Source organism: Ovis aries, chromosome 3 (genome assembly GCF_016772045.2).
Source record: "Ovis aries strain OAR_USU_Benz2616 breed Rambouillet chromosome 3, ARS-UI_Ramb_v3.0, whole genome shotgun sequence".
NCBI lineage: Eukaryota > Metazoa > Chordata > Mammalia > Artiodactyla > Bovidae > Ovis > Ovis aries.
In genome coordinates this window covers 57,249,391-57,277,105 of record NC_056056.1, presented here as the reverse complement: position 1 = coordinate 57,277,105, position 27,715 = coordinate 57,249,391, and the positions used below count along the sequence as shown (strand labels likewise).

Here is a 27,715-nt window from a genome sequence, read left to right as displayed (position 1 = left end):
TCAGAAAGTGTAAAAGCTGAAAATGGGATTGAAGACAGAAAGTCCAATGTGTTGCTGGCCACTGCGGTGTCAGTGCTCTCGATGCAGGTGTAACCTGAACCCTCACTTGGGAGCCAGAAATCAGCCGAGAAGAGGCTTCGGGAGAGAGACTGCCCTGGCCCCGTCAAGTGGATGAAGTGGGGCCTCACCCCACCAGACAGGCTGGACCCTTGAGTTCCTGACTGGCACCGAGGGCCTGGGTAAGTCCTTGCTATAGTGTCTCAGTGGATCTTTATGTAAGGAGGGGAGTACTGGCGCTAGACGCTAAGGTGTGAGCTGAGCACTTTGAGAGCGAGCATACGGAAGGAAAGTGCCCTGGTTATTACTTCTTGGCAGCCCCTCGGCCTTATCTGGCTCTGCCATATACAGCTGATGCCGGGGTGCAGGAAGTTCAGAGCAGTCAGACACTGTGGACCGAATATCCGGAACTACATCCCAGAACTTGGAGAACCCTGGCCTTCCCTGGGCTGCTCCACGAGATGTGCAGGCCACACAGAGATCCCCAACAGGCTTAGTCCTGCCACAGGGTCCGGGCTACTCCTCCCTCCGGGAAAAGGGAGTTCGCTCCAGGCGGAGGAGAGAGGGTTAAGGAGGCAGATTCTGCGACCCAAGGCTGCTGGCCGAAGCGCCCACCCGCCATCCGCTTCCCCGGAAGCCCCAGCCGGGTCGGGAGGGCGGGGCTCAGGATCTCGGAGAACGGCTCGAGTCGGCGACCCCACGGTGGAGCAGCGTGTGCAGGGACGCGGAGCCGAGCCTCGGGGAGAGAAGGGACCTCTTTTACACGAAGCAAGGGGTACCCCCACCTGGAGCCGGGGGATGCCACCATGCCAGACACTCGCCTGACATTCGCTTCCGGTCGGGAGCACCTCCCTCTCGAGGTCCCGCCCCCACGTCCACTGCCTGCTGGGATTTGTAGTTCGTAAAGGCGGGACCAACTGGCCAGGCGCGTATGCGGGTCTGTGTGTTTGTGTGTGTGTGTGTGTGTGAGCGTGTCTCGAGGTCCGCTGTGGCGTCCCCATCCTTTCAACCTCGCCCCTGAGGGCTCATTGCACTTAGGCAAGGCGCAAAGGCCGCAGGCCGGCGCGCCCGAGGCCCTGTCCCATCCCCCACTCCTGCTGGGATTTGTAGTTTGGGCTGGGCTCTGGCCTCGCTGGGGCCCGGAATTGGAGTCCCACCTGGGCCCGGCCTGGTGCCGTCCTTATTCCTGCTTTTTTCAGCGGACCGTGGATCTGGATAGTAGGCCTGGCGCGGGTCGCAATCTCGGCCAAGCTCCCCCTGGTCCTTCCTACCGGCCTCCACCTCCTACCCACCCCGTTCACCAACTCGACCTTTGTGCCTGCGCCTATGGGACCAGCCGGCAGATTCTCAAACCAAAGCACGGAGAGGGGCGCGGTCTGGGAGAGGTGGAAAGCCCGGAGAGAAAGCCAGAGTAAGGACTTGGCCTGGGCGTCCCAGCCCAGCCCTGCTGAAGCAGGCGATGATCCAGGGCTCTTTCAGTACTTAGAGAGTCTGTGATCAACGGTGTCCCAAAATGATGACCAGACCCGCCCAGGACTGGCTGGGCACATTAGAGCTGATTACCCTACAGGGTTGACAGATCAAAAATTTTATTTGCCAAATTTAGCAACCCTACAGGAGCCCAGAAAATGGCAACCCAACTCCAGTATTCTTGCCTGGGAAATCCCATGGACAGAGGAGCCTGGAGGACTATGGGGTCACAAAAAAGCTGGACAGGACTTAGCAACTAAACAACAGGATACCAGGGAGGGAGGGGGGCTCTTCTGATCATGAAAACCAAAAAATGGGTCAACAGGTTTGCTTTGAGGATCAAGTTGGGGGATGGTTGTGTGTGGAGACTGTGTTTTGTAAACTGTAAAGCCTGGGGCCTGGTTGAGGTGTTCTCTGCACTCTGCACTGGAGAAAAGGTGCTAGGGCTTCAGAAAGCTTGCTTTAAAGGGGAAGGTACACTTAGTGTGGACTCCCTGGTGGCTCAGCCATAAAGAATCTGCCTGCAACGGAGGAGACCTGGGTTCAATCCCTGGGTTGGGAAGATCCCCTGGAGAAGGGAATGGCAACCCACTCCAGTATTTTTGCCTGGAGAATTCCATAGACAGAGGAGCCTGGCGATCTACAGTCCACAGGGTCACCAACAGTCGGACACAACTGAGCGACTAACACTTTCACTTTTCACCCTTAAGTGTAGATAAGTAAGATGTCACCGTTAGGAAAATCTGGGTGGTAGTTAAATGGAACCTCTCTATACAGTGTTTTTAAGTGGGGTGTAAATGGGTGGAGGCTGGTCTTACCAGTCAAAGGTTACAAAGCCCTTTCACTTTTCATTTGGTGATAGCTTTACTGGGTGTACAATTCAGTGATTTTTTTTTAGTATATTCTCAGAGTTGTGCAGTTATCACCACAATGTACCTTTATAACATTTTCATCACCCCCCCCCAAAGAAATCAGTAGTTGCCCACTAAAGTTCTCATTCCCTAGGATGCTAAGCAACAGCTAATCTACTTCCTCTTTCTATAGCTTTGCGGCTTTGGACATTTCATGTAAATGAAATCATATAATATGTGATCTTTCGTGACTGGTTTCTTTCACTTAGCATGATGCTTTAAAAATTCAGGTTGTGACGTGTATCAGTACTCTGTACTATTTTTGTAACTTCCTGTGAGTCTAGAATTATTTTGAAATAAAAATTCTTTTTTTTTAAAGCACATTATCTAGAGGATGAGCAGAGGTAGCTTTTTATGTGTGAAGGACTCAGAGCTGGCACTAGCATTCACTGCTGAGAGCAAGAGAGGCCTTGGGGGTGCAGAGAGAGCAGGGCTGGGCGGGGAGGAGGGGGCAGGTCTCAGTCCACCTCAGGAGATCGGGGAGGTTGGGGGTCCTACCACCTGGCTCTGATTTTCTAAGGAGGTCTTCAGTTCAGTCGCTCAGTTGTGTCCGACTCTGCGACCCCATGAATCACAGCACGCCAGGCCTCCTGTCCATCACCAGCTCCCGGAGTCTACTCAAATTCATGTCCATCGAGTCCGTGATGCCATCCAGCCATCTCATCCTCTGTCGTCCCCTTCTCCTCCTGCCTCCAATCCCTCCCAGCATCAGGGTCTTTTCCAATGAGTCAACTCTTTGCATGAGGTGGCCAAAGTACTGGAGTTTCAGCTTTAGCATCAGTCCTTCCAGTGAACACCCAGGACTGATCTCTTTTAGGATGGACTTGTTGGAACTCCTTGCAGTCCAAGGGACTCTCAAGAGTCTTTTCCAACACCACAGTTCAAAAACATCAATTCTTCGGTGCTCAGCCTTCTTCACAGTCCAACTCTCACATCCATACATGACCACTGGAAAAACCATAACCTTGACTAGACAGACCTTTGTTGGCAAAGTAATGACTCTGCTTTTTAATATGCTATGTAGGTTGGTCATAACTTTCCTTCCAAGGAGTAAGCGTCTTTTAATTTCATGGCTGCAATCACCATCTGCAGTGATTTTGGAACCCCCAAAAATAAAGCCTGACACTGTTTCCACTGTTTTCCCATCTATTTCCTATGATGGGACCAGATGCCATGATCTTAGTTTTCTGAATGTTGAGCTTTAAGCCAACTTTTTCATTCTCCTCTTTCACTTTCATCAAGAGGCTCTTTAGTTCCTCTTCACTTTCTGCCATAAGGGTGGTGTCATCTGCATGTCTGAGGTGACTGATATTTCTCCCAGCAATCTTGATTCCAGCTTGTGTTTCTTCCAGCCCAGAGTTTCTCATGATGTACTCTGCATATAAGTTAAATAAGCAGGATGACAATATACAGCCTTGACATACTCCTTTTCCTATTTGGAACCAGTCTGTTGTTCCATGTCCAGGTTTTAGAGCAAGTTATTTCAATACCACTTTGCCTCCATTTCCTCATCTGTAAAATGAGGATAATAAAAGGATCTAGTTCAGGACTTCCCTTTGGTCCAATGGTTAAAAATCTCCCTGCCAGTGCAGAGGACAAGGATCTGGGAAGATTCCACAGGCCTTGGGGTAACTAAGCCCACAAGCAAGACACAGCTACTGAAGCCCACATGCCTAGAGCCTGTTCTCCTTAACAAGAGAAGCCACTGCGAACAGAAGCCCACACACCACAGCTAGAGAGCAGCCCACACTTGCCACAACTAGAGAAATCCTGCTCGAAGCAATGACAACTCAGCACAGCCAAAAAGAAAATATTTTTCTAAAAGTCTAGAAAAAGGAGATCTATTCTAGAGGGCAAATGGAAGGATTAATTGAGAAACCCATATGAAGGACAGCACTTGGCACTTAGTGCCAACACTCAAAAGAGTGTCAGCTATTATCAGGATCTTAGAGTGGTGCTGAGGATCCAGTGTGATCTTACCTGGGCAAAGCTGTCCCGTCTTGGGCACAGTGCTCCACCTGAGCTTCTCTTGGCCTGCTCATTCGTGCTGTATGGGACAGTCCCATTTTCCCAACCGGTCACCAAGGAAATTCGGGATGTCACCATCCAGGAAGCCTCTGAGTACCCTTCAGTGCTTGAAAACAAACTTTAAAAAAAAAAAAATCTATCGATTTGGCTGTGTCAGTCCTCAGTTTTGGCACGTGGGGTCTTTATTGCATCATGTGGCATCTTTGATTTGAGGTGCAGGCTTCTCTCTATTCGTGGCATGCAGACTCAGCAGTTGCCGCACGCAGGCTTAGGTTCCCACCACACATGGAATCTTAGTTCCCTGAAAGTGAAATAAGTGAAGCGTTAGCGGCTCAGTCGTGTCCAACTCCTTTTGACCCCATAAACTGTAGCCCGCCAGCCTCCTCTGTCCATGGAATTCTCCAGGCAAGAATACTAGAGTGAGTAGCTATGGCCTTCTCCAAGGTATCTTCCCAACCCAGGGATCGAACCCAGGTCTCCTGCATTGCAGGCAGATTCTTTACTGTTGAACCACCAGGGTACTAGCCCGTGTCCCCTGTATTGGAAGTCAGATTCTTAACCACTGGACCACCAGGGAAGTCCCAGAAACAAACTTTTCAATTGTGAGCTTTATTCAGAAAATGGGCTTCCCTGGTGACTCAGACAGTAAAGAATCTGCCTGCAATGTAGGACCCAGGTTCAACCCTGAATCAGGAAGATCCTCTGGAGAAGGGGATGGCAACCCACTCCAGTATTCTTGCCTGGAGAATCCCATGGACAGAGGAACCTGGCAGGTTATAGTCCATAAGGTCACAAAAAGTTGGACAGAAGTGACTTAGCATGCACATTCAGAAAAGATAACCATCCAGCCTCCTGGATATTCCTCAGGGCAGCTGAAATGATCTATAAAACTTCATTGTTGATCAGATTTAAAGGCTAGTAGCATCCTGAGTCAATGCTTCTTCAAATGAACATTTTGGGAGAATCTGATATGGAATGTTTAGGTATTGTGACACAACCCTGCCATCCCCCCAGGCTGAGGAATTGCAACAGTTCAGCCTGACCTGCTCTTCTGGACTGGAGTCAGAAGAGCCAGAAGAGGGTGGACACTAGGTAGAGGTGTCTTAGAGGATAGTGTCTAAGCATTCCTCAGGAATGGAGTGGAGTCCCTTGGTGTTGCCCAGATGGAAGCAGGTAGAACCAGGCTTTGAATTATTTCCCTTACACCCCACCAGGCAGGTGGTGCTAGTGGTAAAGAACCCACCTGCCATTGCTGGAGATGTAAGAGACACAGGTTTGATCCCTGGGTCAGGAAGATCCCCTAGAGAAGGGCACGGCAACCCACTCTGGTATTCTTGCCTGGAGAATCCCATGGACATAGGAGCCTCTTGGGCTACAGTCCATGGGGTTGCATACAGTCAGACGTGATTAAAGCAATTTAGCATGCGCATATCAGACCCCATGCATCTGGTCCCATCACTTCATGGCAAACAGATGGGGAAACAATGGAAATAGTGACAGATTTTGTTTTCTTTGGCTCCAAAATCACTGCAGATGATGACTGCAGCCATGAAAATTAAAAGACGCTTGCTCCTTGGAAAAAAGTTATGACCAATCTAGACAGCATATTAAAAAGCTGAGACATTACTCTGCCAGCAAAGGCCCATCTAGTCAATGCTATGGTTTTTCTAGTAGTCATGTATGGATGTGAGAGTTGAACTATAAAGAAAGCTGAGCACCAAAGAATTGATGCTTTTGAACTGTGGTGTTGGAAAAGACTCTTGAGAGTCCCTTGGACAGCAAGGAGATCAAACCAGTCTGTCCTGAAGGAGATCAATCCTGAGTATTCATTGGAAGGACTGATGCTGAAGCTGAAGCTCTAATACTTTGGCCACCTGATGCGAAGAACTCACTCATTTGAAAAGGCCCTGATGTTGGGAAAGATTGAAGGTGGGAGGAGAAGAGGATGACAGAGTATGAGATGGTTGGATGGCATCACCGACTCAATGGACATGAATTTGAGTAGGCTCTGGGAGTTGTTGATGGACAGGGAAGCCTAGCATGCTGCAGTCCATGGGGTCACAAAGAGTTGGACGTGACTGAGTGACTGAACTGAACTGAACCAGACCCCATCAGTGGGCCTTGGAGAAAGTCATACTGGTTGCAATTTTCCAAGCTGCTTGATAAGTCCTCTTCCTTCTGGGTCAAGGGGCCATGCCCTAATCCTGGTGCCTCTTGTCAGCTGACATCTTGTGGGGGTTGGCCTGCTGTATATGGCTGTCTTCATTTAAAAGCCAACGTAGGAGTGTGGACTGTTGGTGGTTCACCTAAGGAAGACCTGGCCTCCAAGTATGGACACTGGCTGGGCTGCTTCCTTCTTAATAAAAAAGAAGGGTGGGGTGTTATATCTCCTGCACCAGTTTGAACCCACACTAGCCTATATTAGAATCCTGGTTCTACTACTGAACTGGCAATGTGACCCTGGACCTGTGACCCACCCTCTCTGAGCCTCTCAGAGGATTATCTATTAGGCAGCATAACGACAAATAGTTGTCAGGACTGAACGAGGTCACGAGGTCACGTTTAAGGCACCAAATACAGGGACCTCCCTGGTGGCTCAGACTGTAAGGCGTCCGTCTACAATGCGGGAGACCTGGGTTCGATCCCTTGGTTCGATCCCTTGGTTCGATCCCTGGGTTTGATCCCTGGGTCAGGAAGATCCCCTGGGGAAGGAAATGGCAATCCACTCCAGTACTATTGCCTGAAAAATTGCATGGACAGAGGATAGGCTACAGTCCATGGGGTCGCAAAGAGTCAGACACGACTGAACGACTTTCCTTCCTTCCTTCCTTCCCTGGTAGTGCAGTGGTTAAAACACTGAGCTTCTGCCAAAGCGGGCATGGGTTCATTTCCTGGTGGGGAAGTAAAATCCCAAATGCAGTGCGGGGCGGGGAGGGGGGGGGGGGGGGGGGGGGGGGGGTTGGACGGTGTGTGTGGTGGAATAAATAAATAAAAGATTTTAAAGCACGGAGTACAAAGCAGGCACTAAAGGAGAAGTAGCTATTCCAGCTTAATCCAGCTCAAGGATCTAACAATTGAATGGGATGTGAACACAGTCTTGCACTGGCCAAGTTTACCACACAGTAATGTTAGTTTTTCCCTAATACCAGCCCAAATTCTCAGAGCCTCCACCGGAGGGATGACTGCGAGGGGCTCGGCCCTCCCCTCTGACTCACTCGGGTAGGCGGGGATGCTTCCAGCCTTTCACGTCGGGGGCGGGGGCGGGGGCGGGGGTTGGGCTGGGGCCTGGGAGCAGAGGAGGGGAGGGCAGCAGTGCCCGGAGCGAGCCAGCGAGGCGCAGACAGGCAAGTAGCGCTTGGGGTCTGACCAGCAGGCGCCTGAGTTCCCCCTGTAGGCTTCTGAGGGGCTCAGCTGGTCACGGGGCACCCTGCTCCCCGCTCTTTTCTTAGGGGTGCACCCGCGTGTCTAATCACTTCTCCTCCTTTCCCCTAAGGAGGGGCGGGAGGGAGCAGGCGTGCTAAAGAAACGTTTATTTTACTCCATTTGGGACCAACTGAGCATCTCTCACTGGGAGACGGGAGAGGGAGGAGAAATATGAGTCTGTTAAAAAGAAGTTTTAGTGTTTGGTTACCAGATAATGTCAATAATAGCAGTGTGTACTGTTAGAGTTCCAAGAGGCTTGAGACTCCTAAATTCTTTTAAACGACCTGCTCTTTTGTTTCCTTGTTAGTTTGTTTCCTTGTTAGTTTGCAAACCCTCCTCCGCCCTCCTCGGTGATGGGGCCACCTTTTTTTTTCAGCCAGGTGAGGCTCCAGTGTAGAAAGAGAGCAGTGAGTTGGATTCATCCTTGTGCCCGTGGTCACTGCGGAGTCTAGAGCCCCAAAGCCACTCAGGTTCTGCCCTGGTGCACACCGGAGTGGACCAGCCTTGCTGGGGTGGGGTTCTAGAAGGGCGACAATGGAAAGTCAAACCCCAGGAGTGATCTGAGGTTTAACTTCCCATTCCTCTGCTAAATTGTGAACTGGGGGAGGAGGCAGGGGGTTGCTTCCAGAGATGCTGGGCGCATGAACTGAGGTCCCGGGATAAATTCTCTGTTGGCCAGAGAAAGCCATCTAGGTTTATTGAGCATCTATTATTTGTTTAGTTGTTGAATAGTCGATCGGTCATGTCTGAATCTTTTGTGAATCCATGGACTGCAGCCTGCCAGGCTTCTCTGTCCATGGGATCTCCCAGGCAAGGATACTGGAGTGGTTGCCATTCCCCTTCTCCGAGGGATCTTCCCAACCCAGGGATCCAACCTGCTTCTCCTGCAAGTCTCCTGCATTGCAGTTGGATTCTTTTACCACCGAGCCACCATCTATCATTTGCTTGTTAATTACACCATCTCATTTAATCTGCTTGTTTATCTTCATGCCCATTTTACAGATAGGGCACAGGGAGGCTACAGAAAGTTAAGTCACTTGCAAGAGGAAGCAGTTGTGGTTCAGTTGCTCAGTCGTATCTGACTCTGCGATTCCATGGACTGCAGCCTGCCAGAAAGATGAAGCAGAATCAATAGTAATCAAACTGTTCAATCTTTCCATTACATCAGACCCTCTTTTAAGGACCTGGAGACACTCAGGTACCAACCAGCTAGAGTTTGTGTTCTTTGAAGAGAAAATTTAACTTCTCATCTTGTTCCAGTCCAGAAATTCTATCATGTGGATTGATTCTGTTCCACTGCCACTCCCTGGATGGGGCCCTGAAGGCTGAATCTTATCTCAAACAAGTCTGTTGATTAGCCCTGGGCCAAGCCTGGCCTATATCTTGGGGAGATGCGCCAGAGTCCTGGGCTGAAAGGCCCTTGACTTCCTTCTGGAGCGTGTACAGATTCTAGCTGCATCCTCCCATACAGATTTAGGAGGGCATGGAAGCTTCTTCCCTTGCTCTACCTGCCTCCCCCTGTGTGATCGTGGGCCAGTCACTCGTGCTCTCAGGGTCCCCCTAGCCTCCTCTGGAAAGCAAACAAGCAAGCTGGACAGACTAGCTCCAGGGCCTTATGATGTATTGAAGGCAAGAGGGCCTCTGGGTAGAGCCAGAACCATGATTCTTTTTATTGCTGTCCTTCAGAGCGCCTGAGGCTGAGAATGTGATAGTCAACCTCTGGGAATGAGAAGCTGAGCAAGGGTGGACTTGAGAGGCACCCAGCATGCGCTAGTGTGTGCTAACTCAGGTCCGTCTCTGTGCCACCCTGTGGACTGGAGCACACCAGGCTCCTCTGTCCATGGGATTCTCCAAGACGAGGATACTGAAGTGGGCTGCTATGCCTTCCTCTAGGGGATATTCCTGACCCCGCATCTCTTGTGTCTCCTGCATTGGCAAGTGGGTTCTTTACCACTAGCGCCACCTGGGAAGGCTTAGTGAGCACAGGGCATTACAGACCATTCATTATCCTAACTTGCACCCTTAGAATTACTATTGACTTGTTAGGAATTTGACCAGGGATCTAGGCACTCGGTTAAGAGAGATTCAGATTCAGTGCTTGTTCCCAGGGTCTGCATGCGTGCTGAGTCGATTCAGTCCTGTTCCATTCTGTGGGACCCCATGGACTGTAGTCTGCTAGGTTCCTCTGTCTATGGAATTCTCCAGGCAAGAGCGCTGGAGTGGGTTGCCATGCCCTCCTCCAGGGGATCTTCCTTACCCAGGGATTGAACCCGCATCTCTTTTGTCTCCTGCATTGACGAATGGGTTCGTTACCACTAGGGCCACTTAGGAAACCAGCATGCAGAACATCGCAAAGTCTGTGTCACCCACCTCTGCCATTCCCTGGGAACTGAGCTTCAACGACTACAACAACAAAAGTCAAATGTAGTCATTCAGGCAAGGAGAAAGACAAGCCAGGGAGGAGGAAAAAGTGATGCCGAGGCAGTGACCCTACCCAGGAAATGTGACTAATTCAGCTGAAGCCAGGGCCAGGCAGTCATGCCTGCCCCAGGCTGGTAAGCGGGGGAATGTGGCCAGTCTTGGCTTTCCTGTGGTTTTCCTTGCAGGCCCCAGATTCAGAGCTGCTAGCCCTGCCCTGCTGCTGCTAGCAGAGGCCGCTGTGATGGGGAGGCTTGGAGCTGGGGTGGGTTTCCAGTCCTGGGCAGTGACGGGTGGGTCTCTGAAGAGCCAGCCTGGCCGCAGTGTAGCTCTCCTCCGTCAGGCCCTGCCTGGCTGCCCAACACAGTCCACCCCTTCCTGTGGAGGATGGTCCTAAGCACTAGCTGGGGCAGGAGCCCAGGGGTGGGGCTGATGGGTGGGGCCACCTGGAGGAAGAGCTGAGGGAAGTGAGAGACTGAGCTGGGGCTGGAGGAGCCTGAAAAGCTGAAGTAGGAGGAAGCAGAGCTGCGCGGAACAGGTGAAAGTGGAGGAAGGCCGAGGGAGATCTGGTGTGGGGTGGGCTGGCCGGGACTCTCTTAGGTGGGCAGATGAGGGCAGACACAGAGACTCACGTTTCTGGAAGCCGCTTTGTCCAGGACTGGTATGCCCCCTCCCCCAACACACACATAGACACTGCTGTCCTGTCCAGTCGCTGGAGCCTTGTGGCTTCCCTAGGTGGGATAAGGGACTCCTGGACCACAGCTTGTCCTGGCTTGTGGAGAGGTGGTGTGTGACGTACTAAAAGAGGCCACCACACCGAGTGAGCTGACCAGACTCCTGAAGGCCCTCAGCCAGCCCAGAGGTGTATTCAGCTTTGATGATACTTGTTCCTAAGACAGAATGGTGGTGTGACAGCAGATGGGTGGGCTGGAATGGGGGAGGGGGCAGGCCTAGCATTTGAATTCAGACCAAACTGTGCCTCAGGGTTCATTATTTTTGCAGATTTAAGAAGAACTCTGATGGGGATCTGGCCAGCTGCCTAGGGTAGGGTACAGGGAGGCGAAGGTGGAGCCCAGAAAGGGTGGGTGTGCGTGCATGGCCAGTCATGTCTGACTCTTTGCGACCCCATGGACTGTAGCCGGCCAGGCTCCTCTGTCCATGGGATTTTCCAGGCAAGAACACTGAAGTGGGTTGTCATTTCCTCCTCCAGATGATTCTCCAAACCCAGGGATTGAACCCGCGTCTCTTGCATCTCCTGCATTGGCAGGCGGATTCTTTACCAGCTATGCCACCAGTTTGCACCTGGGAAAGGGTGGGAGTCCTGCTTGGTGTCTGGGGAGGGAGCACTGACTGAGGATCCCCAGGTGAGGCTTCTAGACCCTGCAGCTCCTGTGAAAACCCAGGTTCCCGGCTGGGAATAGCTGGTGTCATCTCTAGTGTTGACACTCACCCCTGATTCTTTCTTGGGGAGAGGGGTAGGAGCTGTTGGCATTTCACACCTAAGGACAAATGATGAAGGGACCTGTTGGGAATCAGTGGAATCAGAATCTGAGAAGGGTGCAGACAGCATCGAGCACCTGTCATCTTTACAGCTGACAGGCATTGCTGGAAAGGTCTGCATAACCAACTCCCCCACTCCCAGTGTGTCCTCAAAGACCAGCTCCTTCCTAAGTCAGGACCTTGGGACACCCAGCAGGGCACCCATCCTCCCCTCCATCCCTGGCCCCTGATTTCTGCCTCCAGGGCTGCTCCTCCCTATTGAAATCCTGGGTTATCTCTTAGGCTCCATCTGGCCTAATCATTGGAGCTCAACAAGTCCAGTTAATCCTGAGTGCCTGCAGGCTACTGGGCACAGCCTGAGGTTCCAGGCAAAATACGGTTCCTTCCTGAAAGGCCATCATAGTCAAGTCAGGGAGATAGCCAGGCCTGTAACTCAGCACTCTGTGGCAGAGTGAGAAAAATAAAAGGTTTTAACATAAGAAGTATAGAAGCGGCTCCCCTGTGAGGTGGTGAGTTCCCCACCAGGAGAGGTATTCAAGAAGAAAATGGTGAGGGATGTAGGGATTTCTGTGCTGTGCTCATGTCTGGGTATGTGTTGGGAGGCAGATCTGGAGTGTGTGTGTGTGTGTGTGTGTGTGTGTGTGTGTATGCTAGTCTTTCAGTCGTGTCCAACTCTTTGTGACCCCATGGACTGTAGTGCACCAGGCTTCTCTGTCCATGGAATTCTCCAGGTAAGAATACTAGAGTGGGTAGCCATTTCCTTCTTCAGGGGATCTACTGGATCCAGGGATCAAACCTGGGTCTCCTGCCTTGCAGGCAGATTCTTTACTGTCTGAGCCACAAGGAAACCCGAGTTATTAAATAAAGCTCCTTCTAATGCTGACATCTGATTCTGTGACATTCGGCACCTAGGGTAAGTTTTATGTGGTCCTCTGGAAGTGATGGCTTCCTGCTTCACAGCCCATCCTCTGGAGACCATGAGACTTGTGGGTTGTTCTTCATTTCTAGCCCCCTTTCCAATGCCCAGTTCCCAGCATAGACCTAGAACGGAACTGAATAGACCTTGTCATGGGCTGCTTGAGGAATGCAGAAGTGCCGGGCGTGTCCCCTGCTCTACCTGAGACACGGAGCTATCAGGTCATACTCTAAGACAGCCTGGGAGCAGGAAGAAGGTGAGAACTCCCAGAGAAGGACAAAGCCGCCACGTGACAGCTGAGGCTTGAAATGGGTCTGGAGGAGTGGCGGGGCTTTGATGGTCCTAAGGGTTGAGGTTTGCACTAAGGAAGCTGAGGGGCTGTGGGCTTGGGCAGAGGGGTTGTGGGGAGAGCATGAGTGACAGGCCAATGTTAGTGGGCATTTGGTGGAGGCCAGGGAGCAGTGTTAGAGTCACCCAGAACTTCTCTAGCACTGATACTCCGGCTCCACCCTAGAGAGTCTGGTTTTAACTGGCCTGGACATGGGGATTTAAAAAAACAAAGTCTGGATGACTGTAATATGCAGGCAGATAGAGATGCTTTTCTGGACACAGTTAACTGGCAGAATCAGAACCACCTGGGACATAGTTCAAATGCCGATGCCCCACTCCAGACCCATGGAATCAAGTCTCCAGGCCTGGGCTTCGAAGTTTTTGTAAGATCCCAACATAGTTCTTCTGCAGTGCAGGAGATGCAAGAGACATGGGTTCAATTCCTGGGTGGGGAAGATCCCCTGGAGGAGGGCATGGCAACCCACTCTGGTATTCTTGCCTGGAGAATCCCATGGACAGAGAAGCCTGGTGTGCTACTATCCATAAGGTCGCAAAGAGTCAAATATGAATGAAGTGACTTAGCACAACGCACTTGAAACGTAATTCTAATGGGTGGCCAGGCTAGAAAGCCAGAGGGATGAGGGGCAGGCAGCCAGCCCCTCTCAACAAAATGCTGCGATGGCTCTCGGAGGCTGGCAGCCCCACGTATGGTCTGCCTGCTGTTGAGTTATGGCCTGAGCTCTTAGTTCAGGAACAACAACAACAAAAAATAGCTGGCAAATGAGCACGCCATTTCTGTCCCTGAGCTCTACCCACCCTGGCTTGTGTTTGGGGGCGGCCACCTCACCGCTTGGGGCCTGAGTCACAGGCTGAGCTGTCCGTTGCAGGGGATGTGGGCACAGCATGTGATTCTCTGTGGGACTGAGAATCATTGACGTTTCTTCCCCCAAACCTCCCCCTCACTGCCTGCCCCGCTCCCTTGGGGAAGTGTGATTCAAAAAAAATGCCTTCAGCTGTGTTATGAGTAGGGCTTCCCTGGCGGCTCAATGGTAAAGAATCTGTTTGCCAGTACAGGAGCCCCAGGAGACGTGGCTTCCATCCCTGGATGGGGAAGATCCCCTGGAGTAGGAAACGGCAGCCCACTCCAGTATTCTTGCCTGGAGAATCCCCATGGACTGAGAAGCCTGGTGGGCTAGAGTCCATGGGGCTGCAGAGTTGGACACGACTCAGCATGCACGTACTATGTTGTAAATTAGGAAAGAAAAGCAAAGTCATTAGTCACATGGTATTTTACACCATGGCCACTGTTCCTATCTCTTTTTCGTTTCCTACTCAGACTCCACACCCTCTGCTCTCCCTAAAAGTTCTCTTTGCACTTCCTGCTTCCCCAGCCCACCAAGAGTCTCCTAATGGTGACTTTCAACCCTGAAATTCTCCAGGTCCTTCTCTTGCACCACTGGGGCTCCCTGTTCAGTCGAAAAGCATAAATTGTGTGACAGATAACATTTAAAAAAATTTGTTTATGTATTTATTGGCTACACTGGGTCCTTGTTGCTGCGTGCAGGCTTTCTCTAAGTTGCAGAGAGTTGGAGCTACTCTCTAGTTGCGATGCTCAGGCTTATCTTGTTACGGAGCACAGGTTCTGGGACACTCAGTAGTTGTTGCTCCCAGGCTTTAGAGCGTAGTCTCAGTAGTTGGGTCCCACGGGCTTAGTTGCCCTGCGACATGGGAGATCTTCCTAGACCAGGGATTGAACGTGTGTTGCCCGCATTGGCCAGCGGACTCTCAACCACTGGACCACCAGGGACATCCAGAAGACAATATTTTTAAAAATGCTTGTCTTGAGCATTTTTTTTCCCCTAAATAACTTCTGTCCATAAAAGGTTGCTCTACAGAAGAAAGATGATATTCATCAGCCTGGTATTTGAGGGATGCTGGGCATATAGAAGTGATAGCTGATGCCTGAGAACGGAGGAAATTCCCTAGGTAGGGAGTTTAGACTTCGAGAAGGCGCTAAGTCTAATGTTAGCTGTGGGATTTTCTGTTTTTTTCTGAGATTTTTTTTGTTCAATTTTGGTAGATGCCTTTTATTAGACTAAGGACATTCCCTTCTGGAAATTCCCTGGCGGACTAATTGCTAAGACTGTGCTCCCATTGCAGGGATAAGACTGGTTAAGACTGGGCTTCCCTTGTGGCTTAGCTGGTAACGAATTCACCTGCAATGCAGGAGACCTGGGTTCAGTCCCTGAGTTGGGAAGATCCCCTGGAGAAGGGAAAGGCTACCCACTCCAGTAGTCTGGCTTGGAAAATTCCATGGACTATACAGTCTGTGGGGTCGCAAGAGTCGGACACAACTGAGCAACTTTCACTTTCTTTCCCATTGCAGGGGGCATGCATTTGATCCCTGTTTGGGGAGCTAAGATCCCACGTGCCCCACAGCATGCCCCCCCCCCCAAAAGAGGAAATTCCCTTCTATTCCTAGTTTGCTGAAAGCTTTTTTTATTTTTACTTATTTTTTTTTGAAAGCTTTTTAAAAATCAGAAATGGATGTAGAATTTTTCTAAGTGGTCTTTGTCTATAGAGATGATTTTATGTTTGTTTATATGGCTTGTCAATAGGGTGGATTACATTGATTTTCAGATGTTAAACCAACTTTGCATTTCTGGAGTAAACCCTGTTTAGTCATAGTGTTTCATCTTTCTATATATTTCTGAATTCTATGTGCTAAAATTTTGTCAGGTTTTTTCTTGTGTTCATGGGGGATCTTGGTCTAATTTCCTTTTCTATAATATTTGTATCTAATTTTGTTACATCAGGAAAATGGTGGCAGCATGGTATGGATTGTGAAGGATTGGCATTATGCCTTCCTTAAGTTTTTGGTAGAATTTATCTGTACTTGAAATTTGGGGGTGGGTAGTTTTAAAGTACCATTTCAGTTTCTTTTGGGATTCTCTAATAGCTCAGTTGGTAAAGAATCCACCTGCAATTCAGGAGACCCCAGTTTGATTCCTGGGTCGGGAAGATCCACTGAAGAAGGGATAGGCTACCCACTCCAGTATTCTTGGGCTTCCCTTGTGGCTCAGCTGGTAAAGAATCTGCCTGCAATGCAGGAGACCTGGGTTCAATCCCTGGGTTGGGAAAATCCCCTGGAGAAGGGAAAGGCTACCCACTCCAGTATTCTGGCCTGGAGAACTCCATGGACTATAAAGTCCATGGGGTCACAAAGAGTTGGACTCGACTGAGTGACTTGCACTTTCACTTAAGTTTCTTTAGTAGATATTAGAACCCTTCAAATAATCTATTTCTTCTTCTTTTTAAAAAATTCTTTATTATTTGGCTGTGCTGAGTCTTAGTTGTGGCATGTGGAATCTTTAGTTTTGCATGTGGGATCTAGTTCCCTGACCAGGGATAGAACCCGGGCCCCCTGTATTGGGAGCACAGAGCCTCAGCTGCTGGACCACCAGGGAAGTCCCTCTACTTCTTGTTGAGTGAACCTGCACAATTTGGGTCCTTCAAAGACTTTGCCCATTTCGTACAAGTTGTTGACTATATTGGCATACAGTTTTCGTGATATTCTCTTTATCCTTTTAATACTTGTAGGATCTGTAGTAGTGGTCATCTCTCTTGTTTCTGTGTTGGAAATTTGTGTCTTTTCTTTTACTTAATCAATTTGTCAAAAGGGTCATCAGTTTTTTCGATGTTTGCAAAACCCAGCTTCATTGATTTTCTCTATTTTTTTGGTTTCCTATTCATTGACTTTAAGTTATTTATTTTAGACTTTTCAAATACAAGCCGTTATTGCTTAGAGAAGCATATCTCAGCCTCATGCAATGCCCAGAATTAGGACTCCTGTCTAGAAGCAGAAGAGGTCACAGCAAGGGGAAGACCCTGGCCAAGGAGCCCAAGACCTGGCTTTGGGTAGCCACTCACTAGTCACTATGTCACTTGGGACTTAGACTCTGAGCCTCCGTTTCTTTGCCAGAGTAATGGAACCAGGCAAAGAAATCTGCTCTTGGAGATGAATTAGTTGATGAACAATGAAGCACTTGGCCTCTGGGAAGGACCTCCCCAGATCAGCGTGAAGGCTGGTACTCATGACATTTGTAATCCTAATGGCTTTGATTCTGTCTTTGCAGATCCAGAAACAGCATGTACTCACCCATCCCCCAGAGGTAGGCTGTGCACCCCTTCCCCTTTCACCCCTCTCCTCTTCACTTCCAAGGGCAGCCCCTCCTCTCCCCCACACCGCAGTCCCCAGGCCTGCCCCAGGTCTCTCTGCTTGTCTCCACTGCATATGAGCCTTGGCCTTCACCAACTCGCTTCCCTCCCGCAGCAGCTCTCCTTTCCCACCGACCGTGAAGCTCCCTGGCCTGCACATATGGAGGGTGGAGAAGCTGAAGCCAGTGCCAGTGGCCCCTGAGAACTATGGCATTTTCTTCTCGGGAGACTCCTACCTGGTGCTGCACAATGGCCCAGAAGAGCTCTCCCACCTGCACCTGTGGATCGGTAAGGGAGAGAGCTGGGAGGACTGGTGGTGGGGGGTGCTGGCCCAGGCAGGGGGCGGGGCTGGCCTAGGTCTCACCGGCAACCTCCCCCCACCCCAGGCCAGCAGTCATCCCGGGACGAGCAGGGGGCCTGCGCCATGCTGGCCGTCCACCTCAACACCCTGCTCGGAGAGCGGCCCGTGCAGCACCGAGAGTCACAGGGCAATGAGTCTGACCTCTTCATGAGCTACTTCCCCCGCGGCCTCAAGTACCAGGTCAGAACCCACTGCCCACACCCCCTCCTGTGGCTTCTCCTTGAGCTCCCCTTCCCGCTGGTCTTGACCCTGCAAAAGGCCCAAGGCCACACAGGGCTGGGGCCTCCCCCCACCTGGTTCCTGTTTGCCTGCTTTCCTTCCTGCCCAGTGGGAGGGGGCATGCGGTGCTGCGGGGAGGGCACGGGGGGCCCACTCAGGCTGGCCATCCGGGCTGCAGGAAGGCGGCGTGGAGTCGGCGTTTCACAAGACCTCCCCAGGAACCGCCCCAGCCGCCATCAAGAAACTCTACCAGGTAAAGGGCAAGAAGAACATTCGTGCCACCGAGCGGGTGCTGAGCTGGGACAGTTTCAACACCGGGGACTGCTTCATCCTGGACCTGGGCCAGGTAGGTGGGCAAGGCTGACTGAGCACGCGCTCATGTTGACACTGTGTGTGTCTCTTTCTTTTTTATGCCTGTGCTGCATCTTAGTTGTGGCATCAGGGATCTAGTTCCCTGGCCAGGGATTGAACCTGGGCCCCCTGTGTGGGGAGCCCGGAGTTTTAACCATTGGACTGCCAAGGAAGTCACTGGTTTTGTTGTTTTTTTTTTTTCAGTCACACTGTGCACACAGCCTGTAGGGTCTTAGTTCCCCAACCAGGGATTGAAATGGGGGCCACAGCAGTGAAAGTGCTGAGTCCTAAGCACTGGACCACCGGGGAACTCCTTGGTGCTGTTTTAAAGGACAGGGACTAGGAAGCCAGAGCAGAGGGAAAGGGGCTGAGAAGCTGTAAGCCCATTCCAAGTGGGGTCACTGTGGCTGTTAGCAGACATCCCTGTATTTGTTTGGACGGAAACCTCCCTTTGCTGTCTAGTCTTGGCCTCTAACACTGAGTCTGCTCTCTAGTGCTCCTGGAACCTCTGAAGCTCTGAGTTAGCTGCCTCCCATCCCCTGCGTTAATCAGTTCATTCATCTCTTCCCTTGGTGAATCTATGGCACCCGCTCTGAGCCAGCATGTGTGTGTGCTAAGTCGCTCCAGTCGTGTCCAACTCTTTGTGACCCCGTGAACTGTACCCCGCCAGGCTCCTCTGTCCATGATATTCTCCAGGCAAGAATACTGGAGTGGGTTGCCATGCCCTTCTCCAGGGGATCTTCCTGACCCAAGGGTTGAACCCACATCTCATGTCTCCTGCATCGGCAGGCAGGGTCTTTACCACTAGCGCCACCTGGGGACCACAAGTTGCTGGCCCAGGGCAGGCAGCCAAGGCCAGGTCTGTCACTGGCTGTATTTTAACCCATGACAGGACGTGATGAGGGTCCTCTTAGGAGCAGTGGGATGAGCTGGGGGAGCTTATGGCAGTGAGGGGCCTTCTAGGCCAAGCCACTGCCCCAGGAAATTGCCATTTGACGAGACTAGGGGAAACGCCATTCCAGGGGAAGGTGATGGGTGAGCTGAGGCACTGAGCGGGAGAAGGGCAGAGACAGGCCTGCCAACAGCCAGGACAGAGGCAGCCTGACTTGGACGCGGGGCGGGGACAGGACCAGTGGGAGTGGAAAGTGCCAAGGAGCTGCGACAGGGCAGGAGGAGATTGAGTCTTTGAGGGTCTGGACTGCACCTGTCGTGCTAAAGATTTGGAACAGGAAGAGGAACCTGGATGCCGTTTAGAAGGAAGACTGGAAGCAGTGAGATGGAGGCAGGGGACCCGCTCAGTAGAGGTGATGAGGGCCATGCCTGGCGAGCGCACAGGGCATCTGAGGTTCCGGGCCCAGGGATGCTACTCACCTGTTCACCATTCACCCTTTCATTCGCTCATTCACCCAGTTCATTCGCTCATTCACCCAGTTCATTCATGCCATAACTGTTTATTCTGGGCCGAAAGATGTGTTTGTTTCTGTTTGGCACTGAGCATACAGCAGTGGGTCAAATTATGCTAAACAAAACAAAACCCTCATGCCCTAATGAGGCTTACATTCTAGTTAGGGAAAATAGATTATAAATAAGATAAAGATGTTTCAATATATGACACAAGTGATGTGGAAAAAATGAAGTCTGGGAGATGGAGGTGTGGGGCTGAGAAAGGCTCTCGCAGAGACAGTCATTCTTGTCCCCAGGGGCCTTGCTTCTCTTGCCTTCTTGCTTGTCTTTGACTGTCTTGCCTCAGTTCTGCAGAGGACAGGATGCACATGGCTCTAACCTGAGCCTCCCCACTTCCTTCCAGAACATCTTTGCCTGGTGTGGTGCGAAGTCCAACATACTGGAGCGGAACAAGGCACGGGACCTGGCGCTGGCCATCCGGGACAGCGAGCGGCAGGGCAAGGCCCACGTGGAGATCGTCACCGATGGGGAGGAGCCTGCCGACATGATCCAGGTTGAGAGACATGGGGGTATCCGGAGGTGGCCTCTGCTTGAGGCCACTGAAGGAGGCCGTGATCCCAGCAGGAGGGCTGTAGGGTCATCTGGGGCCCTGCTTAGGGCTTGGCTGGCTCATCAGGTGCCTTGGTGGGACTGAGTCAAGTACCCCTTGGGATGGAGGGACTGGTATCCAGGGACCGAACCCTCCGCAGCTCTGCCCGGTGCCTTTGTGCAGATGTGGGTGTGGGGGTGGAAGGGAGGGGGTGGTCCTGGACATGATAGGTGCCCAGGAATCCCTGGAAACGTGGCCTGCCCTCGTCCCTGCAGGTCTTGGGTCCCAAGCCCTCTCTGAAGGAGGGTAACCCTGAGGAAGACCTCACAGCTGACCGGACAAACGCACAGGCTGCAGCTCTGTATAAGGTGGGTGTCCCGGGCCTGCCCTGGGACCAGGCAGGGGTGTGATCTTGATGCTTATGGGGCTGAAAGGAGAGGAGAAAGCAGCGGGCAGGTGAGGCCAGGCTCCAGGGTGGTTTATCAGGGTGTGGAGTGAGGGGAGGATGGAAAGTGAACGGATGCTCGGCCCTCCTGGGGAGGTGAATGTCACTTCCCTTCCAGCCCATTCTTAGATATGGAGGTTTGAAACAAGTCAATGCTGAACTTTACTGTTTCGTTTTTAATATTTATTTATTTATCATTTATTTGGCTGCGCTGGGTCTTAGTTGTGGTGCCCAGGCTTCTCTAGTTGCAGCCCACAGTCTTCTTTCTAGTTGTGCACTTGGGCTTAGTTGTCCCATGGCCTGTGTGATCTTAGTTCCCCAACCAGGGGTCGAACTTGCATCCCCTGCATTGCACACTGAAAAGAAGTGTTAATTGCTCAGTCATGTCCAACTCTTTGCAACCCCATGAACTGTAGCCCGCCAGGCTCTTCTGTCCATGGAATTCTCCAGGCAAGAACACTGGAGTGGGTAGCCATTCCCGTCTCCAGGGGATCTTCCCGACCCAGGGACTGAACCCAGGTCTTCTCCATTGCAGGCAGATTCTTTACCATCTGAGCCACCAGGGAAGTCCCTGAACTGTACCTTTTTTGCATTCTTTGCATTTCCGTGTTAATTTGGAGTCTAATTAATTTCCACAGATTCAGGGGCTCTGGGAGGCGGTGACTGAGGCTGAAGTGGGGGTGGGGGTTGTCTGGGATTTGCCTATCAGCTGTCAGTTCTTCCCCTACCTCCAGTCTGCTCTTCAGCCTAGGGTGGTAGGTGGGACCGCTACTGGAGGGACCTGCTCCTCGGTGGAGGTCAGAGCTTTGAACTGCGGGAAGGAGGGTGACGTGGCACTGCCCACTCTCCCCCAGGTCTCTGACGCCACTGGACAGATGAACCTGACCAAGCTGGCCGATTCCAGCCCCTTCGCCCTTGAGCTGCTGATACCTGACGACTGCTTTGTGCTGGACAACGGACTCTGTGGCAAGATCTACATCTGGAAGGGTGCGAGTGGCTTCTCCACACCAGCCTGAGGCCCCTGTGGCCACTCTAACCAGGAAGTCTTCCCACGGGAGGGCTCAGCCAGCCCATAGACACCTGGCTCAGTGAGCCTCCGTGTCTGACGGTTAATTCCTGGTAAAGGTTCTGCACCTCCAGCCCACCTCTGAATCACCTGAGGGCCCTGTTAAAACCCAGAGTGAACCACACCCCTGAGACTCTGATTCTCAAGGTCTGGGCTTTCCAGGTGGTGCTAGTGATTAAAAAACCCACCTGGCAATGCAGGAGACATAAGAGATGCAGCTTCAATCCCTGGATAGGGAAGATCCCCTGGAGGAGGGCAGGGTAACCCACTCCAGTATTCTTGCCTAGAGAATTCTATGGACAGAGGAGCCTGGTGGTCTACAGTCCATGGGATTGCGAAGAGTTGGACACTGAAGTGACTTAGCACGCATGAGACTTTGCAGGCTCTGGGAACCATTTATCAGGTTCCCAGGTCTTGCTGCTGACTTTGTGTTGAGGACCACTTGCCACAGAGCTCTCCTAGGCCTCAGTGCCACTAGGACCCCTGCTTCTGCCTGTCTGCCTTGACTGTGACCAATTCTAGATATGAAATCTCACCTTATGCACTGGGTAGCAAACTGGTAGGGCTTGTTTTCCAAGAGGTTGTATTGGCTGGAAATGAACACTCTTGGGCAGAAGCCTGTTTGCTAGATCAGACTCTGAAAATATTGTAACAAAGCTCTGAGTCTGTGAGTAATTCTCTGTGCTTGTCTTTTCTTGTTCTCCCTCCCACCACCCCGCCGCTGTGCTGGGTCTTTGTTGCTGCATGCCTTTCTCTAGTTGCGGTGAGCAGAGGCTTACTCTTCGTTTGATGCTTGAGTTTCTCACTGTGGTGGCTTCTCTTGTGGAGCACAGGCTTTAGGTGGATAGGCTTCAGTAGTTGCAGCTCGTGGTTGTGGCGCATGGGTTTGCTCTGAGGCATATGGAATCTTCCCAGAGCAGGGATCAGACCTGTGTCCCCTGCATTGGCAGCTGGATTCTTATCCACTGTAACACCAGCTAAGTTCTGTGTCTTTTCTTGTTCGTGAATGTGTCTCAACTGCCCAGATTATAAACCTCTTGAATGGAATCACATTCTCTAGTGCCTTGACGATATAGCATTTGCTCAGTAAATATTTGTGACATGAACCAGGGCCAGGAGAAATTTCCAGCCAGGAGGATGGAGCAGTGTTAGGTGTTATAACTTGGCAGGTACTAGGCATCACACTCTTGCCTCAGGGAAGGACCAGGAGTGGCAAGCTGCGGGGCAGGTTTCTAAGAGGTGGGGAGGATGGTAGGGGGTGGGGAGGATTGTATTGCTGGGGCTGTATTTGCATGCCAGGCTTCCTTGTCCTTTACCATCTCCAGGAGTTTGCTCAAACTCATGTCCATTGAGTCAGTGATGCCATCCAACCATCTCACCCTCTAGCATCAGCGTCTTTTCCGATGAATCATCTCTTTGCATCAGGTGCCCAAAGTATTGGAGCTTCAGCTTCAGCATCAATCCTTCCAAAAAATATTCAGGGTTGATTTTCTTTAGGATTGACTGGTTTGATCTGGTTTGGAAGTGTCTTTAGCCCCAAGCAAACAATGGAGAAACCAGTGGGAGAAACAGGAAACTTAGGAGCTGGGAAGAGAAGCATCAGGCAATCACAGAGGAAGGATATAGCACATTCATCTCAGATATATTGTGACCAACCTAGATAGCATATTCAAAAGCAGAGACATTACTTTGCCGACTAAGGTCTGTCTAGTCAAGGCTATGGTTTTTCCAGTAGTCATGTATGGATGTGAGAGCTGGACTGTGAAGAAGGCTGAGCGCTGAAAAATTGATGCTTTTGAACTGTGGTGTTGGAGAAGACTCTTGAGAGTCCCTTGGACTGCAAGGAGATCCAACCAGTCCATTCTAAAGGAGATCAGTCCTGGGATTTCTTTGGAAGGAATGATGCTAAAGCTGAAACTCCAGTACTTTGGCCACCTCAGGCGAAGAGTTGACTCATTGGAAAAGACTTTGATGCTGGGAGGGATTGAGGGCAGGAGGAGAAGGGGATGACCGAGGATGAGATGGCTGGATGGCATCACTGACTCGATGGACATGAATCTGAGTGAACTCCAGGAGTTGGTGATGGACAGGGAGGCCTGGCATGCTTCGATTCATGTGGTCGCAAAGAGTCTGACCCGACTGAGCGACTGAACTGAACTGAACTGAACTAGAGTTTTAATAGCCTGGCTGAGGAGCCAACCACAGTTGAAAACATTGTTTCCTTGGAAAAATTCCTCCAGGTGGAGCAGGGTTTGGTTAAAGGCGAGAAGGGAGGGCACTACTGCTGTTCCTTTTTACTGACTCTTAGTTGGTATAACCATCAGGCTGATGTTGGCATCTAGCTTTGCAGTAAATCATGCCCTTTTTTTCTGTCCAATTTAATTTTGCAAGAAAGGCTTGATAACAGTACAGTTGACAAACTCAAAATGCGAGGGGCCCTGGAGAGGGAGAGGGGTCTGAGTGTCTCATTCGAGGGCGACATTAGTTCTCCCTGAATATCCCTGGGGCCCTGGCCCAAGTAGAAGACTTTGATGATTGGAGCGGGCAGAGGGCAGTTTTCATCTGGAGCTGTGAGTTGGGAGAGGCTGACTTCTCACTGAGCCCCCTCAGGGTGTTCTTAGCACCTCCTGGTCCATTTATTTTAAAAGTGCCAGCTATTCTGTGGGTGTGTGTGCTCAGTTATGCCTGACTCTTTGTGACCCTATGGACTGTGTAGCCCACCGGGCTCCTCTGTCCATGGAATTTGGACCTCCTTAAATCTCCTCGAGACAAATGGGATGTGGGCTAGAGAGGGTCCCTGCTCTTTTAAAATTTCTCCTCCTTATGATCCAGGGCGCAAAGCTAATGAGAAGGAGCGGCAGGCGGCCCTCCAAGTGGCCGAGGACTTTATCACCCGCATGCGGTACGCCCCAAACACTCAGGTGAGGAGCCCTCCCTGTGCCAGCACACCCTGTTCCTAGGACTCTCCCCTGGGCTCCTGCCCCTTGGGCTGGACAAGAAGGGTGAGAAAGCCCCAGGCACAGTCAGGAGCAGTCAGGCCTCCCCTCCTGGAAACACCCAGTGGGAAGGCCCTTCTCAGTCCTTCAGAGTTTTACAGTACATGTTATTTTCTTTCTTTTTCTAAAAAAACTTGTTAATGTACTTTTTTAAAAAAGATTTTTTAAAATTTGTTTTTAATTGGAGGATAATTGCTTTTCAGCGTTGTGTTGGTTTCTGCTGTATGACAATGTGAATCAGCCCTAAGTATACATATGTCGTCTTGAATCTCTATCTCCCTCCCACCCTCTGCCCTGCACCCTCCCCACCCCTGGCCCCCGCACTCCATCCTACCCCCCTAGGTTGTCACAGAGCCCAGGCTGAGCTCCCTGGGTTATACAGTGACTTCCCACCAGCTATTTTTACATGTGGTAGTATATGTATGTCAATGCTACTCTCTCAATTTGTCCCAGCCTCTCCTGTCCCTGCTGTGTCCACAAGTCTGCTCTCTCCGTCTGTATCTCTATTCCTGCTCTATAAGTAGATTCATCAATTTCATTTTTCTAGATTCCATATATGTGCATTATTATACTACATTTGTTTTTCTCTCACTTCACCCTGTATAACAGGCTCTAAGTTCATCCACCTCACTAGCACTGATTCAAATGTGTTCCCTTTCATGACTGAGTAATATTCCACAATACGTGTTCTTTTCTAAGAGGATGATGGGCAGCACTCCCCTGGGAGCCCAGCTAGCCGGGTGTGCCTCTGGATGGCTCATGTGGCTCCTCTAGACCTCGGTTTCTAGCTAGTTCTGCCCCTTCTCACTGTTTTCTCAGCCCATGTCCCTGTAATCTTTCTTGTCTCTTGGCTTATCTGGAAGAGCATCACTGGCTGGAAGGCCTGTGGACTCTGGCCTGGTGCCCAGCACCCTCCTCCCTGGCTCTGGAAGAGGCAGAGGTGGCAGCCTTGTGAGCCAGACTCTCCCCTGCCGTCCCTACAGGTGGAGATTCTGCCCCAGGGCCGTGAGAGTGCCATCTTCAAGCAATTCTTCAAGGACTGGAAGTGAGGGTGGGCGTCTCCCTGCCGCTACCTCCTACCCACTTGCTCCTCCTCTGGCCTCCTGGTCAGTGCTGAGGTACCCCTGCCCATGGTCAATAAAGGAGACCAGTGCTTTTCTTGCTCTTTGGCTGCATTGCCTGCCCTGGGCTAATACTCCCTGCCCCACTAGTCACCCGGCTCTGCCCCATGCTGGGCAGAGTAGATGTGTTCTATGTGTGCTAAGCCGCTTCAGTAGTGTATGACTCTGTGACCCCTATGGACCGTAGCCGACGAGGCTTCTCTGTCCATGGGATTCTCCAGGCAAGAACACTGAAGTGGGTTGCCACTTCCTCCTCCAGATCTTCCCAACCTAGGAATTGAACTTGTCCCTCCTGTAGGCTCCTGCATTGGCAAGCGGGTTCTTTACCACTAGCGCCACCTGGTGAAAATTCCACAGCCTGTGAGAGGCCAGAGATGGCTTTGCAGAGGGGCCAGCTCCTGAAGGGGCCAGGCGCTCCCAGTGGGCCTGGTTGGCACTACTGCAAACCCAATAGGGAGGTGGCATGGGGCCAGGGCTGGGATCATTTTCAGCCCGAGGTTCAGTTCAGTCTCACATTCCCGAGTGGGGGCAGGTTGTGGCAGCGGGCGTGCGTCTCCATCCAAGCTGGAATTTCCTCAGGTGCTCCAGTGAACTGTTGCCAGGCAGCTTCCAAATGATGTATGTATGTTCACCAAGCAAGAGCATAGCTCTTCACATCCATGCAGGAGGTTAGCTTGTCACGTCCTAAGTACACTGCATGGCTGAGGGCCACGTGGGGTCATAGGAAAAGCACCAGACTAATGTCGAGGAGGGTTGTGGGTTCAGGTTCTCACCTGCCTCTTTGAGCCTGGGCAAGTTGCTTTTCCTCATCCAGGTCCTAGGGCTTTTTTTTTTTTTTGGCGGGGGGTGGGGGGGTGGCTGTGTGGCATACTGCACAGCATGTGGGATCTTAGTTCTCTGACCAGGAATCGAACCCACACCCACCCCTGGCAATGGAAGTCTGCAGTCTTAACCACTGGACTACCAGAGAAGTTTCCCTAATTCATTCTCTTGTGTACTGGGGTGGCGACTAGAATAGCAGAGAAACTAGGGGGCTAAATAGAAGGAGAAGGGAATAACCCCAAAACAGTCCCACCCTGGGGTGTGACTTGGGGGCAAGAGCAAGGTGGGAGCTGGGTAAGCCCGGACTGGACAAATCGGAGTCCTAGAGGCTTGGCACGGCTGCAGCTGTCCTGACCCAGGGTCACTCCAGGCCCTCAGAGCTGTATGGCTTTAAAGCCCTGACACACTGGATCTTCCATCTGAAACAGAGTGGTAGTAGCAGTAGTGTTAGTCGCTCAGTCGTGCCCAACTCTTTGGGACCCCGTGGACTGCAGTCCACCAGGTTCCTCTGCCCATAGAATTCTCCAAGCTAGAATACTGGAGTGGGTTGCCATTTCCTTCTCCAGGGAATCTTCTTGATCCAGGGACTGAACCCAGGGCTCCTGCATTGCAGGCAGATTCTTCACCATCTGAGCCACCAGGGAAGCCTATCCGAAACAAATTCTGATCAATTTCATCTTAGTGGTTTTGTGCTGAGAAGCATAGAAAAGTCAGCTCTTTGCATGTCCCCCTTGTTCTCCAACTTTCCACACAGAGACATCTCGGCGATCACTGGATAGCCTATGCAGACAGCACGTGCCAGGGGTGAATTTTCAAAGGAGAAAGAGGGATGTTTCCCCTAGAAACTGACATTTTTAGCATTGTAAAGCATTTTGGGTCTCTCATGAAAATCCTTGGAAGGTTTTTCCCAAGAAAAATGCACAGATTTAAGATTTTTGTTATCTATTTTCAGAGGGTTTAGGCATCCCTTCACAACCACAGAATTCTGTCCATCCACAGAATTGCAGCTTAATCCCTGGACAGTTACTGCTAATGTCTCCAGGTCTTAAGCTGTATGGAGAGCATCCACT

General features: G+C 51.2%; 1 protein-coding gene across 15 annotated transcripts; it reads left to right on the top strand.

The window, feature by feature from the left end:
• The first annotated feature begins 104 nt into the window (after positions 1-104).
• Positions 105-25,860, top strand: CAPG (capping actin protein, gelsolin like). Of its 15 annotated transcripts, none has more exons than XM_042246034.1 (13): positions 10,752-10,845; positions 11,518-11,671; positions 12,624-12,720; positions 12,835-12,979; positions 17,190-17,225; positions 17,387-17,559; positions 17,658-17,812; positions 18,030-18,197; positions 20,010-20,159; positions 20,471-20,563; positions 21,495-21,627; positions 24,539-24,627; positions 25,686-25,860. In XM_042246034.1, exons 5-13 carry the CDS (start codon positions 17,203-17,205, stop codon positions 25,749-25,751), a joined length of 1,050 nt encoding a protein of 349 aa, XP_042101968.1. In that variant the 5' UTR covers positions 10,752-10,845; positions 11,518-11,671; positions 12,624-12,720; positions 12,835-12,979; positions 17,190-17,202; the 3' UTR covers positions 25,752-25,860. The 15 variants fall into 15 exon arrangements, with proteins under 15 accessions (XP_060268077.1, XP_060268072.1, XP_060268073.1 ...); XM_042246038.1 differs by having other exon boundaries at positions 12,816-12,979; positions 17,390-17,559; XM_042246033.1 differs by having other exon boundaries at positions 12,816-12,979.
• The last annotated feature ends 1,855 nt before the right edge of the window (positions 25,861-27,715 follow it).